This window comes from Argentina silus (genome assembly GCF_951799395.1).
Source record: "Argentina silus genome assembly, chromosome: 12".
Lineage (NCBI taxonomy): Eukaryota > Metazoa > Chordata > Actinopteri > Argentiniformes > Argentinidae > Argentina > Argentina silus.
In genome coordinates this window covers 21,689,608-21,703,390 of record NC_139666.1, presented here as the reverse complement: position 1 = coordinate 21,703,390, position 13,783 = coordinate 21,689,608, and the positions used below count along the sequence as shown (strand labels likewise).

The following is a 13,783-nucleotide window of genomic DNA, read 5'->3' as shown; positions in this document are numbered from 1 at the left end:
GGCTGTAGGTATATGCCATCATCATCGTCCATATGAAGTCTACCTGGCTGACGGCTTTCCAAATCACACAGAATTGACCACAGGTACCATTCACTATGCTATGGCTCCCCCAAGCGGCCATCTCTATCATCAACCCATGTTGCTCTTCTCAGGTGTTGCTTTAATTGTATGCTTCTGATTCATCATTTGTCATCGAACCATGATGAGATGTACGTAGGCTATTATATATTATACCATTTAAGGCATAACACAATGACAATGTAATCAAATTAAGGTTAAATCAAAAACAGAGATAGAAAGACAATAAGAACTGTTGTAAAAAACACCAGAAGAAAAATAGTTGGAGGCCCACCTGTGCCCTGCTGGTGGTTGTGGTCACGTGACAGAGTGGAGGAGAGCGAGCTAACTGACCTCGTGCTTACCGTCACAGTCCGACTGCAAGGATGCCGGACAGAGGCGACAACCCAAACTCCGTGATTTGTGACATTTGTGGCATTGCCTACATTTTACCTGGTAAAAGTCAAAGTATAATAAATCTCATTCATTATATTTCCCTTTTTAAATTGTCTGGCGTGTAAATTGAATGTGTCAACTGTCAAATTAATTGTCCACCTGGTAACTGTCTCGTTAGCTAGCGAACAAATGGACCACGTTTTGGAGTTATCTTTTTCAGCTAGTTAACGCTTTGCTGCGTTACTTTTTTGTGTCTTTTGTTTGTCTATGTTCTCCATATAGTTGCCTTTTTTTTTTTTAAGGAAGATGGAATTTCAAACGGCTTCGGTATTTTATGAACTAGCTAGCTACAACAGGACGTATTGAAGAGGTAGAGGGTTGAAATTCATGACAGATTTTCTTCGCGACGCGAGTTTCGAACAGCAAGGTTTCGAACGCGCAGACCTGCTCAAGCAAGACCCCGGTTTAATATATAGCTTTGTTGAATTCTAATGTTAGTTGGTGTGTTATTTCTTTTCAGAAGATGAGGTCGTTGGGAACTTACCACACACCCTCCTGTGTGGCCACATCTTCTGCACGGGCTGTCTGCGCTCCCTGGAGTTCAACAACGTCATCCCGTGTCCAGAATGCAAGGTACAGTTGAGTGAGTGAATGAATGAATGAATGAATTGATCAAGTCACTGACTACCTACAGTATCAAGGATAACACAGAGTCATGGACCTGCCAGTTCATGGTCCACAATGTGGGTAAAGGGTGGGACACAGGCCAGGCTTGTGAACAGTACACATGAGCACTGGGCAGTGTGAGTGAATCAGTGGAGGCTGGTGGAGGTAGTAATCGGAGGACGGGCTCATTGTAATGAATGGAATGAGGAATGGTATCAAACACCTGTTTGATACCATTCTTCGTTCCATGCCTTGCATTACAATGAGCCCGTCCTCTGATTTCTACCTCCACCAGCCTCCCCTGGAATCAATACAGTGCTGTCAAAAGAGAGTATTTAAGACCTCTCTGGTGCCGTTTGTGCAGGTTGAGTCCACTCTCCCAGAGGGAGGGGTGGAGGAACTTCAGGTGGACAGCAGAATCATCGGACTCATCTACACAACCAAGATGAATAAGATGAAAAGGTACCAACCTGCTTCTCTCTACACACACGGTGTCTTTGTGGTGAATTTTGGGGAACTCATCCTGAATGATGGTGATGGACAAAGGTTCCAGTTTATTGGCCGTACATATGAAATACATTGGAATTCAATGTCACAACTAATTATTTTTTAATTATTATTCAAAATACCAATACAGTGCAACAAATACGTGCAATAATAATAATGCATTTATTTTGCACTTTTCTAAATACTCACACTACATTCCATGGAGAGGACAAGAATAGAAAGATAAATAAAAAGTAAAAACAAAAAAATCTAAAGATTAAAAGCAAGTTTAAAAAGAGTTTTGAGTCAATGACGATCACAATAAAGTAGTGCAATAGTGCCGTTTGTCCCATCAGTGTGTTGTTGTTGTTGTTGACGTAACACTGTTGGTAACCATCGTTATTACACCATGTTTAAATGATCCTAGCTTTCGTGGTGAGAGACTGAAGCATCGCAGACCGAAATCCTCCTTGCCTGTCAACGAGAATCTAAAACAGGTATGATGTGTCTGTACAGGGCGTTGTGCAAATGTTAGAGACTTGATTTCTCGCGTCCCCTCCTCTCGCCGTCCTCCACTCGCTTCCTACTCAAAAGGCATTAGAGCAGAATATCTACTGTAGGTTCCTTCCTCCTTGGAAACATTCTCCTCCATTGCTTTTTGAGACAGAAGCGAGAGGAGTAATTGAGGCATGGAGTTTCTAACCATTGAGAAAGGGCTCTGGAGTCAGACCAGACCAGAGCCTGGCAAGCCATCCTCCATCTTCACACCAAACATTCCATTGCAGCAACATTCTAATGTGAACTCTAATTAGAATGCAATTGTGCCAACATGAACGTTCTGAATGTCAAACAGTTTGCCAAACTTAAATAGCTAGTTTCTGGGTCAGACTAATCCAAAATGAACACTAAATATATTAAATGTACAGTGAATGGTTAGCAGCACAAATGTGTCACATGTAAATAACATTACATATTTGCATCAGAAAATGCTCTGTTCTAAGGCTTTAAATAGCTAACCTGTTTATAATATAACACCGTGTGTGTGTGTGTAGGCTTCATCTCCAGTCATAGACAAAGCAGAGAGAGCGGTGGAAGAGGCTCTGTGTCAGGCTGTAGAGAACAAGGCCCAACTGGAGACCATACACCAGGTGAGCAGGGGACTAAGACCATACACCAGGTGAGCAGGGGACTAAGACCATACACCAGGTGAGCAGGGGACTAAGACCATACCCCAGGTGAGCAGGGTGGACTAAGACCAGACACCAGGTGAGCAGGGTGGACTAAGACCAGACAGCAGGTGAGCAGGGTGGACTAAGACCAGACACCAGGTGAGCAGGGTGGACTAAGACCATACACTAGGTGAACAGGTGGAATACAGGTCAATGGTCTAAGATGGCTCCAGACACCAGGGATATGCTTCCTTTTGTGTCTGAGTGGTTTGGTTGCCTGCAGTTGACTGTGTGTCTGTCATCCAGACTCTGGTGAAGGGGCTGATGACGCAGGTGAAGAGAGAGAAGGCCAGATTGCTGATCGAGATAGACGATGCTATGGACAGGGCCTTCAAAGTTCTCAATAGAAGGTACATTCTACACTACCGTACTACACTACATACTACACTAGCATACTACACTAGCATACTACACTACAAAGTACTACACTAGCCAAGTACACTACCGTCGCTGTTCTCCCTCCACACAGGAAGGGGGCGCTGGTGTCAGAGCTGACCCACATGGAGCAGCACTTCCCCTCCAGCAGGTGTGAGCTGGGCCGGGTGGAGGAGAGGATGAGAGCCCTGGACACGGCCATGCAGAAGGCCAAGCAGGTCCGCCAGTTCCCCTCCCTGGAGAGCTACTGTGACCTGGATGAGGTAGCTTAGGTTCACACACACACACACACACACCGTGTCCTACCACACGCCCTTATAACCTTTGAATCAATTGAATTGGTGTATCCAGAGTGTGTGTGTGTGTGTGTTATAACCAGGTGTTGGAGACCCTGCAGGCTCCTGTGGATGTCCAGTCCTTTGATCTGCGTTGTCTGTCTCTGGGTTCTGGACTCGGGTAATAGAAGGAGGGACTGACTTCATAGCAGATCTGAATTTACAACTGTGTGTGTGTGTGTGTGTGTGTGTGTGTGTGTGTGTGTGTGTGTGTGTGTGTGTGTGCCCTTCTGGCTTGACCTGAACCGTACACCTGTAATCTAATAACCTGAGGTGTGTGTGTGTCACACAGCTGTAGTCTCCAGCCAGAGGGGCTGAGCCAGATTCTAAAGGTGTGTCTGAAGATGAACAAGGGGAACACCAAGATGTGAGTTGTTTATTTCAAAATAACTACAAGTTTCTACTAGTTATATTAAATATAAAAGTGCTCTCAAAAGCCATGTGACTACTCGAACCAAAGATTGGACATTTATATAAGTGATCTTGTATGTCCAGTGAGTACTCGGCTAATGCGGTGTACCCCCCCCCCCAGTCTGACGGAGGAACGCCCCTCCAGGCCGCAGCAGCAGGGGGGGTCCAGCAGAAGGCCCCCCCCAGGGGAGAGCAGGAGGAGCGGCCGCCCCCAGCCCAGCCACAGAGAGCCTGGCTCCCCACAGAGGGAGCAGGACAGCCTGAGGATGAGGAGGCCTACACTGGGCTCCTCTCCCAGACCAGGGTCCTTCTCTGGCTCCCGCAGCGGACCAGGACCAGACACTGGACCCACTGTCATTATAGAGGAGATCATAGAAGAGGACGAGCAAGGTAGGGAGGGAGGGAGATAGTGGAGGGGGACTGAGGGAGGAGGGATGGGGGAGAGAAAGGGACTGGGGGAGGGAAAGGGATGGAGGGAGGAAAAGATGGATGGAAAGAGGCTGGATCGCAAAACGTGTGGTTCCTTGTCTTCCCTCTCCTTGTCTTCCCTCTCCCCTCTGGTTCTGAGCAGAAGCCAAGGAGAGAAGGATCAAAGGACAGCCTTCAGGCAGAGAGAGAGGTTTAGCCAATGATTGACTCTTGTTTCCTGGTTGTAGTGATCCCGCCCCCGCCCCCTGAGGTCCAGGTGAGAGAGACTCAGAAAACCCAGAGGAAGAGGAGACAGGAGGACAACACACCTGTCACTGAAGAGAAAGGTAGAGCACGATAGGACAGCCCACCTGTCACTCAAAGCAAAGGAAGAGTATGATGGGACAACGCACCTGTGTGTGTGTGTGTGTGTGTGTGTGTGTAGCGTTACTGGAGTGGGTGTTGGTGACCCACGTGGTGAACCCTAACCACTTCTACGTCCGCCACGTGGCTGAGAAGAGGGCGGGCGCTCTGCTGTCCAGCAAGGTCAACAACCTGTGCTCCGGAGAGAGAGGCCTGTTCACATCCAACGATATACTGGAGACAGGTGAGGTGTGTGTGTGTGTGTGTGTGTGTGTGTGTGTGTGTGAGTGAGTGAGAGTGTGAGGAGTATGAGTGAGTGAGAGTGAGATTGGTCTCTTTTTACTGTATATTTTTTTCTTTCCATTCAAGTGTGTGTGTCCATCCGTCTGTCCGTCCCCTCCAGGCTCAGTGGTGTTTGTGAAGTGGAAGGAGAATGTGTGGTGCAGGGCCACTCTGACAGAGATGTTCCAGAGGGGTCACCTAGACGCTGTGACACGCTGCCCTGCCCCCGAGCTGGCACGCATCAGGGTCTTCTTCCCTGACTACGGCTTCACCAAGGGGATCACCCTGCAGGGGTATACACACACACACTCACGCACGTGTGGACATACAGAGACACACGCACGCATGTGGACACACACACGGGCACACACATACACACACACACATGGACACGCACACACACACACAGAAACATACACGTACGTGGACACAGACACACGTGGACACAGAGACACACATTCGCAAACACGCATGTGGACACATACACTTGTGGAAACACAGAGATATACACACACACACACACGTGGACGGACACACACACCTGGGCAGACCTGGGTTTCGAGGGGGTTTGAGGTGTTACTCCTTACTTCCTACATTTCCATGTCCATTTAAGTCTTTTATCTAAAGCGACTTACAATAAGAACATTTATCTAAGTGAATCAACTATACGACAGTCATCGTAAGTAAAACTTCCTCCCGCTCTTCCACTCACGTTTCATCCATCCATCCATCCATCCCTCCCTTTTCCCTCCTCCAGGGAGAATGAGGACTCAGACTCGTTTATCCGAGGTCTGAACGAGTGCATGAGGAGGATGGATGTGGCCATGCGGGCGGAGATGAGACGCTGGGCTCCTCAGGCCATCAGGTGCTCCCTCAAGGACATCGTCCCCGCAGACTGGGTAACTCTGCGTGTGTGTGTGTGTGTGTGTGTGTGTGTGTCTCTTTCTCTCAGTCCCTCCCTTTCTCTCTGTACATGCTCTCATCTCTTTCTGTCTGTCCATGTCTCTCTCTCTCTCTCTTTCTTTCTCTCTCTGTAAAGTAGTGTGTCATAGTAGTAGTGTGTCACTCACAGTGTCATGCTCTCTCTAGCTTATTCCTTTATTCTCTACGCTATGTAGTGTCTGACACATCCCTATTCTCTGTTCTTCCTGTGCGTGTGTGTGTGTGTGTGTGTGTGTGTGCGTGTGTGTGTCCAGACGAAGGGCTGGAGTGCGGAGGCCCAGAGTGAGTTCATGCGCGTGGTCGGCTCTGCTGCGGTGGAGATGCATGTGTTTGGGGAGGAGAGAGACGCTCTGCTGGTGGACCTGAAGAAGGCCACCATGGACCCCACCTCCAGCGACATGCCCCTCTCCCTCAGAGAGTACCTGGTGTTCCTAGAGCTGGCCAGGTAACACACACACACACACACCTATCCCTGGTCTACACACACACACTGGTCTACACACACACACACACACTTCAGGACTAAGCATATTCTCTCTCTCTCACACTCACTCCCACCCACCCACCTGTATATGACTCACCCCCCCCCCCCCCCCAGATTCTACTCTCCTCTGACGTGGAATGCTAAGTCGGGGCCCTGCGGCCGACGCCCGCTGCAGTTCTACCCTCCTGTCTACCCCCGCGCCAACGTGGAGCTGAACGCTGTGGTGTCACACATCAACAACCCCTCTGACTTTTACATCCAACTGGTACACACAGACACATGCATACACACACACACACACACACACACACACACAACCCAAAGTTTATTTCCTAATTTAGGTAGAGTACCAGAGTACCTATTTTTGTGTGTGTGTGTGTGTGTGTGTGTGTGCGCGCTGCCCCCTGCTGGTGTTGCAGGTGGAGAACATGGAGTTCCTGCTGCTGACTGACAAGCTGCAGCAGTGCTACAGTGACGGAGGCTCCAGCTGGGCGGGTGACCAGGGGCTGGAGGTGTACTGTCCTGTCCTGGAGCAGGCCTGCGTCGCCCTCTACGACCACCTCTGGAACAGGGCTCAGGTCACAGGTCAGTTGTGTGCGTATGTGCGTGCGCATGTGTGGACTATATTATACTGTACATACTGAGTGTGTTACAACCATTATGTATGCGTGCGTGCGTGTGTGTGTGTGTTTAGGCCTCCCAGGTGGCAGGAAGGTGGAGGTTCTGTACGTGGACTTTGGCAACAAGAAGATCTTGTCGGTCAATGACCTGCGGAAGATCAAGGATGAGTTCTTCGCCCTCCCTGCCATGGTGAGGTCACACTGGAACATGGTGGATGACCTGGCTCAAATACATAAATAACACACACCTTTTTGCCACCATGGCCTGGTGGTCAGTCTAGTAGGATGACCTGTAGGAAGACCAGGATGTTGAGTTGTTGCTCAGACAACATTGAACGTGAACAAGACGGGTTACAGTTGGTTAATGTTCAAAATGACATGTAATATGTGCAGGTGAGGTATGAAGCATGAAAATGTGCCTATAAAAAAAACCTTGCCTGTCTTAATTCATTTAGTGCCGACTTTATTTCCCAGAAATGCATGATATGATGATGCTTCTTTTTGTAACCAATCAAAGTGTTCCGAAATTCTGGCAGTTAGTGAGTTAAAAACAGTGAGTTGAGGGTGGATGATGTGATTGGTTGCCCAGGCCCTGCAGTGCTGCCTGACTGACGTGGTCCCTCTGTCTGAGGAGGAGGGGTGGAGCGAGGGATGCGTTCAGAGGCTCAAGAGCCTGGCCGATCAGAAGCTGGTCACTGCTGTGGTCACAGGTGAGACAGGTCCTCACCTCACACAAAGTGTGTGTGTGTGTGTGTGTGTGTGTGTGTGTCTCTGATGTGTGTGTCTCTGCCCTCCAGCGGTGGTCCCCAGGTCCAGGCCTCTGCCTGTGCGTCTGTATGAGACCACTGACTCCAGTGACCCGGCAGCAGCTGCCAACCTGGGAGAGCTGCTGGTCACAGAGGGCCTGGCCTGCTTCAAGACAGGGTGAGGACTAGACTGTCTGTCTGTCTGTCTGTCTCCATCTGTCTGTCTGTCTGGTCTCAGAGGGCCTGGCCTGCTTCAAGAAGGGGTGAGGGATGAGACTGGCTGTAGAGCCCTCTAGACCGCCTCTCCATAGGAAGCCATCTTTGTTTCTATCTCTCTCTGGCTGTCTCTCTGTGTCATGTATATGAGGACTAGACTGATACTATTGACCCCTCTAGACCTCCTCTCTATAGGACTGTCTGTCTGTCTGTCTGGTTAAAGACAGTCTGGCCTGCTTCAGGGGTGAGGGACTAGACTGGCGGTAGAGCAGCTGTAGATCTCCTCTCCATAGGAAGCCATCTTTGTTTATCTGTCTGGTCAAAGACAATATCCTCTCATCTTCCCTCCATTTCCCCCTCTCCTCTCCCCCTATCCCTCTCTCTCTTCCATCTCTCTTGCCCTCTGTCCCCACCCCCCTATTTTTCTCTCTCTTTCTCAGTATCAAACCCAAAGACTCCCAGGCCCCAGTGGTGGACACAGTGGTGTGGGACCCCCCGTTCGAGGGCCTGCTGGACGAAGAGCCTGACCCCCAGGTCTCCCCAGGCGAGGAGCAGGGTGGGGACCCCCAGGAGATCCGGCCTGATCTGGTCCTGCCCGCCAAGCTGAAGGACCTGAGGGTCCGGGTGACCCACGTCTGCTCCCCTGGCAGCTTCTTCGTACAGCTGCTGCAGCTTGACAACCAGTTCAAGAGGTCCGCTAGAAACTCAACTAGGCCAATAATCCTATATATACAACCATGTATAATAGTGTATAGAACCATGTATAATCTTGTCCAATCGTATATAGGACCATAATTGTATAGAGAACCATGTCATACTAGAAGGAAGTGGTGTTTGTTCCTAGTCTGACACACTTCTATGAAACTCTCCTCTGGTTTCTGTTAATTCAACCAGTTTAAGAGTTCTGCTAGAAACACAATTATGCCCTTTTCACACCACTAAGCTGAGTTGTAAACACTTGTAAACAAACAAACAAACAAATTGTGTGTGTGTGTGTGTGTGTGTCAGGCTGTGTGAGAAGCTGAAGCAGGAGTATGCTCGTACAGAGCCTGAAGAGGTGGAGTGGCAGACAGACATGCACTGTGCTGCGTACGTCAATGGAGTCTGGGAGAGAGGACAACTCTGCTCTGCTGTCACCTCCACCAGCATCATAGAGGTACGACACACACACACACACACACACGCACGCAGGCAACACACACATCCTACATTCAACACACACACCACACATACTGTCACACATACACTACACACACACAGAGATCAATTCACAGCCTTGGTGTTGTATCAGTGTCCCAGCCCCTCCAGTAGTAACCTGTGTTGTGTCCCCCTGGTGGCGGGGTCAGGTGGTGCGCTGTGACTTTGGTAACAAGGTGAAGCTGCACCTCAACAACCTGAGACCCCTGCTGCCCAGCCTGGTGGGATCCCTGCTGCTGGAGTGTACCCTCAGTGATATCAGGTGGGCAGAGGAAAACACACACACACACACACTGCAGCAACCACTCTGCAACTGACAGTGGCAGCTCCAATTTACTATATACTACCCCCCCCCCCTCTCTCTCTCTCTCTCTCTCTCAGACCGGCAGGAGGTCGTTCCACCTGGACTGCTACAGCCTGTGACTTCATCTCCTACTATCTCACTGGAGCCATGGCCAACATGACCATCAAGGTAACACACACACCCACACACCCACATGCTCATCTGCACTGACCTGAGAAGACGGGACAGGTGGAATCAGTACGGATGATCTTTCAGATCAGCACAGATTAACCCTTTGACACGTACGGTCAAACGGGTGAGATCAGTCTAGAGTGGTCCCTCAAGCATACGGTCTCACCGGTTTGGTTGGAACGTACATGCAAACGCATACGACACAACAATCACATTCTAGAGCAGTAGCTGTGCATAAAGAACTTACGTGGGGGTTGGAAGAACGTACGTGCAAAAAGGTTAAGGGAAAAGGCCAGAAGAGGAAGGCACATTAGCTATTGATCTTCCTCCTTTGATTTAAACCCTGACCCCCCCCCCCCCCCGCCGCCCCTCCAGGAGGTGACAGAGGAGCGTCCAGTGCCTGTCACTCTGTTCTGCTCCAACCGGGCGGGGCAGGATGTTAGCATCGCCGACTTCCTGGTTACCGAGGGCCTAGCCCTGAAGGAGAGGAAGCCAAGGTGTGTGTGTGTGAGAGAGAGAGAGGCATGTAAATCTATGAATCATCATTACTGTATATGCTTTTGATTGTCCTTCAGTCTCACTTTCCTTCTATCTTTCACTCTCTGTCTCACACACACACACACACAGAGTGGCCACCTTGCCCAAACTGGAGGACCTTCCAAGCAAGACTCAACAAGACAACGCAACCCAGCAAGACAACGGGGTTCCCCAGGACACAGACAACACCCCCCCCACCCCTACCTCTATCCCTCCCCCTCCCCCCACCCCGTCCCCCCGCACTAACCCGCCCCCCGAGAAGGTGAAGACCCTGCTGTACAACCCCCCAGAGCTACCCTACTGCGGACGCATTCAGATGACCATCTCTGCCATAGGGGAGGACGGCCTGATCTACGCCAAGACGCACCACGCAGGTGTGTGTGTGTGTGTGTGCGTGTGTGTGTGAGAATATGCCTAGTCCTGAAGAGCGTATGTGTGTTTGCCCATTGTTTCCACATCATTCCTTATCCAACTTTGTCTCAATCCCCTTTTCTCTCACACTCTTATTTATGTTCACATACACACACACCTGCATACGTAACGTGTGTGTGTGTGTGTGTGTGTGTCAGAGCGTCAGTTTGAGCAGCTCCGGGAGCGGCTACAGCAGCACATCAAGACCCTGCCCAGACAGAAGCCCTACACCTGGAGGACGGTCCTGGGCTGCGTCGTCATGGGCTCCGACATGCTCTGGTACAGGGGACAGGTGCTGGAGGTCATCGGAGGTCACGTCAAGGTCAGACGCATATATATATATATATGCCATTTAGCTGACGCTTTTATCCAAAGCAACTTACATTGCAGTGAGTGCATACATTTCAGTATATATGGTCCCAGCGGGAATCAAACCCACAACCTAAGCGTTGTTAACGCCATGTTCTACCAACTGAGCCACAGAGGACCACACATACAAACACATACACACACACTCACACCATATACAGTGTCCTGCGTAAGTAACGGGACAGTGAAGCATTTTTTTTTCTTTTGGCTCTACAAGTTTGGACTTTAAATCAAAAAGTTAACGTATAGATTCTCAGCTTTAATTTGATGGTATTTGTGTACATATTGGTTTGACCCTTCGGAAATTACATCAAATTACATGACTTTTTTTTGCATAGTCCCCCTATTACTTACTTACACAAGGCACTGTATACACACACACACACAAACATATAGACATATACACACACCATACCATACTCACAAACACACCAATACACTCTGCCTACCCCTTCATTCATCCTCTGATCTCTCCTCACGTTCTTCTATTACCAAATAACAAATAAATGTAATGAAAGGAGTAAAAAAATAAGCTGTGTGTGTGATCCAGGTGCGCTACGTGGACCAGGGTCTGGTAGAGAACATCCCAGTATGTCATGTGTACCCCACAGTGCTGTGTGAGGACATTCCTCAGCTGTGTGTACCCTGCCAGCTGCACGGAGTCATCCCTGTAAGTGTGTGTGTGTGTGTGTGTGTGTGTGAGAGAGAGAGAGAGTGAGCGAGCTGAACCTTCTGGCCTCTTTGGTTGCAGTACTTCATACCTCTCTCTGCCCCCCCCCCCCAGGTGGGGAGGTCGTGGCAGTGGGATGCAGTGGCTTTGCTGAAGGAGCTGCTGCTCAACCGCACTGTGGAAATGCAGGTCATGGTAAAGTGGACCATATAAATATACACACATGCTCTCTCTCACACACACACTTATATATCTAATTGTGTGTGTGTGTGTGTGTGTGTGTGTGTGTGTCAGGACCTGCCTGCAGACCCCCGGGGCCATCTGACGGTGCAGATCTCTTTGGATGGGATGACCCTGAGCAGGATCATGGTTCATCACCAACACGCTTCAGTAGACCAGGCCGCTGCTGCTACACTGGAGGTGGGGGGGGCGTGTGGGGGGTGGCGGCCTGGGCTGCTGTGGCCCTGTGTTCTATTCATTACCTTACCTGTAAGTGTGTGTGTGTGTGTGTGTGTGTGTGTGTGTGTGTGTGTGTGTGTGTGTGTGTGTGTGTGTGTGTGTAGGAACATGTGGTGACGGCATGTGTTCCAAACCTGGACGACTGGGATATCGACACTGAGGTAAAATGCTTCCTACTCAAAATGCATTGGCAGAGAAGTTTGAGATTCCTCCCCTTAGATATTCTCCTCCAATGCTGTGTGTGTGTGGTGTGACCAGGGTCTGGGGGTCCTGGACCTGGAGCCTGTGTTGGAGGTCTTCTCCTACCCCTCCCTGCCAGAGACAGGCGAACATTTCCCCGTCAAGATCAAACACCTCCGCACCCCTAACGAGGTACACACACACACACACACACACACACACACACACACACACATACATACATACATATACACACACACATTTTGTGCATCATTTTTTGTGTGTGTTGTAGGTGTTCCTGTGCCCTCTAGAGGGGGTAGGTTGTGAGGAGACAGAAGGGGAGAGTCTGGAAGAGGCTCTGAAGAGGGTGAATAAAGACCTGGAGAATCTACCCCTGCTTTCTGACTTCCCCATTGGTAAAACTGTGTGTGCGTGCGTAAAGACCAGGATAATCTACCCCTGCTCTCTGACTTCCTCATCGGTAACACTATCTGTGTGTGTCTCCAGAGGGTCCGTGTTTGGCAGAGTACAGCGATGGGAAGTACTACCGGGCCAAGCTGTTGGGCTTCGCAAACCTCAACCCTGTCAAGCTACTGGTCAGGCACGTGGACTTTGGGTCCGACGATACCCTGCCCACTCACAAGTAAGCTCCACCCACCCTGCCCACACACAAGTAAGACTCTTTACAGAGAAGCTCTGTTTACCTCAACAACCTACACACACAACTAAGACCACTGAGAGTAGACTCTTCTCCCCCTCCTCCCTCCAGACTGCGTCAGATCCCGCCCCCCCTCCTGCAGTTCCCCTGTAATGCCCTGAAGGTGTGTGTGTCGGGGTTCCGCCCCCCCAAGGTGGACCTGGAGAAGGAGAGGCTCCCCTATAGGCCGGAGTGGAGCATGACGGCCGCCCTGGAGATGATCGACCTGCTGCACGGCAACCTCACCGCCTCCGTCACGGTAGGTCACCCAATCAGCTGTCATGCATAGGGATATGTATATTTGTGAAAATGTATGTAATGTGGGCAGTGAGGTTGTTGCTGTGCCAGCCAATGGGCAGTGAGGTTGTTGCTGTGTCCTTTGTCCCTGCAGGCCACTGATCCAGTGCTGTCTGTCTTCTTGTATGATGACGCTGGAGAGTTGGTCCACCTGCCTCTGGTGAAGAAAGGCCTCGCCGATGTCAACTGAGACCAAAACTCACCTTAACAGTCACCTTCTCCACCCTTTTCCCTGCAGGATGCACTTGTTCACTACCTTGCATGGATTTAAAAGCATTAGATTGGTGTTAGAGCCCATGATTACACCAATCCTAGGTCTTTAAGTCTGTGTGGGGATGTGCAGATTGTACATACTTGGGAATCAGGACAGACGTTCTTCAGTTCTATGCTTGTTCTACAGTGAGATTATGCCTCTCTTGATTCAAGGTGTTTTGTTTGTTTGATAGAGGTGCTTATTCTAAGAAGTTTGGTTGTG

The 13,783-nt window shown here is 49.9% G+C and overlaps 1 protein-coding gene across 1 annotated transcript; it reads left to right on the top strand.

The window, feature by feature from the left end:
• Positions 1-443: 443 nt before the first annotated feature.
• rnf17 (ring finger protein 17) lies at positions 444-13,498 on the top strand (the record flags this gene model as incomplete). Its single annotated transcript, XM_083682677.1, has 36 exons — positions 444-513; positions 974-1,086; positions 1,484-1,581; positions 2,048-2,102; positions 2,658-2,753; positions 3,081-3,184; positions 3,304-3,472; positions 3,589-3,665; positions 3,837-3,911; positions 4,077-4,345; positions 4,612-4,710; positions 4,809-4,970; positions 5,130-5,301; positions 5,766-5,907; positions 6,205-6,395; positions 6,549-6,699; positions 6,854-7,019; positions 7,129-7,244; positions 7,644-7,764; positions 7,852-7,978; positions 8,457-8,708; positions 9,025-9,172; positions 9,363-9,475; positions 9,595-9,685; positions 10,064-10,185; positions 10,439-10,599; positions 10,795-10,958; positions 11,556-11,675; positions 11,790-11,870; positions 11,970-12,095; positions 12,239-12,295; positions 12,393-12,506; positions 12,607-12,730; positions 12,822-12,957; positions 13,084-13,270; positions 13,403-13,498. The coding sequence occupies 36 exons, from the start codon at positions 444-446 to the stop codon at positions 13,496-13,498; spliced, it is 4,665 nt and encodes a 1,554-aa protein (XP_083538803.1).
• Between the last annotated feature and the right edge of the window lie 285 nt (positions 13,499-13,783).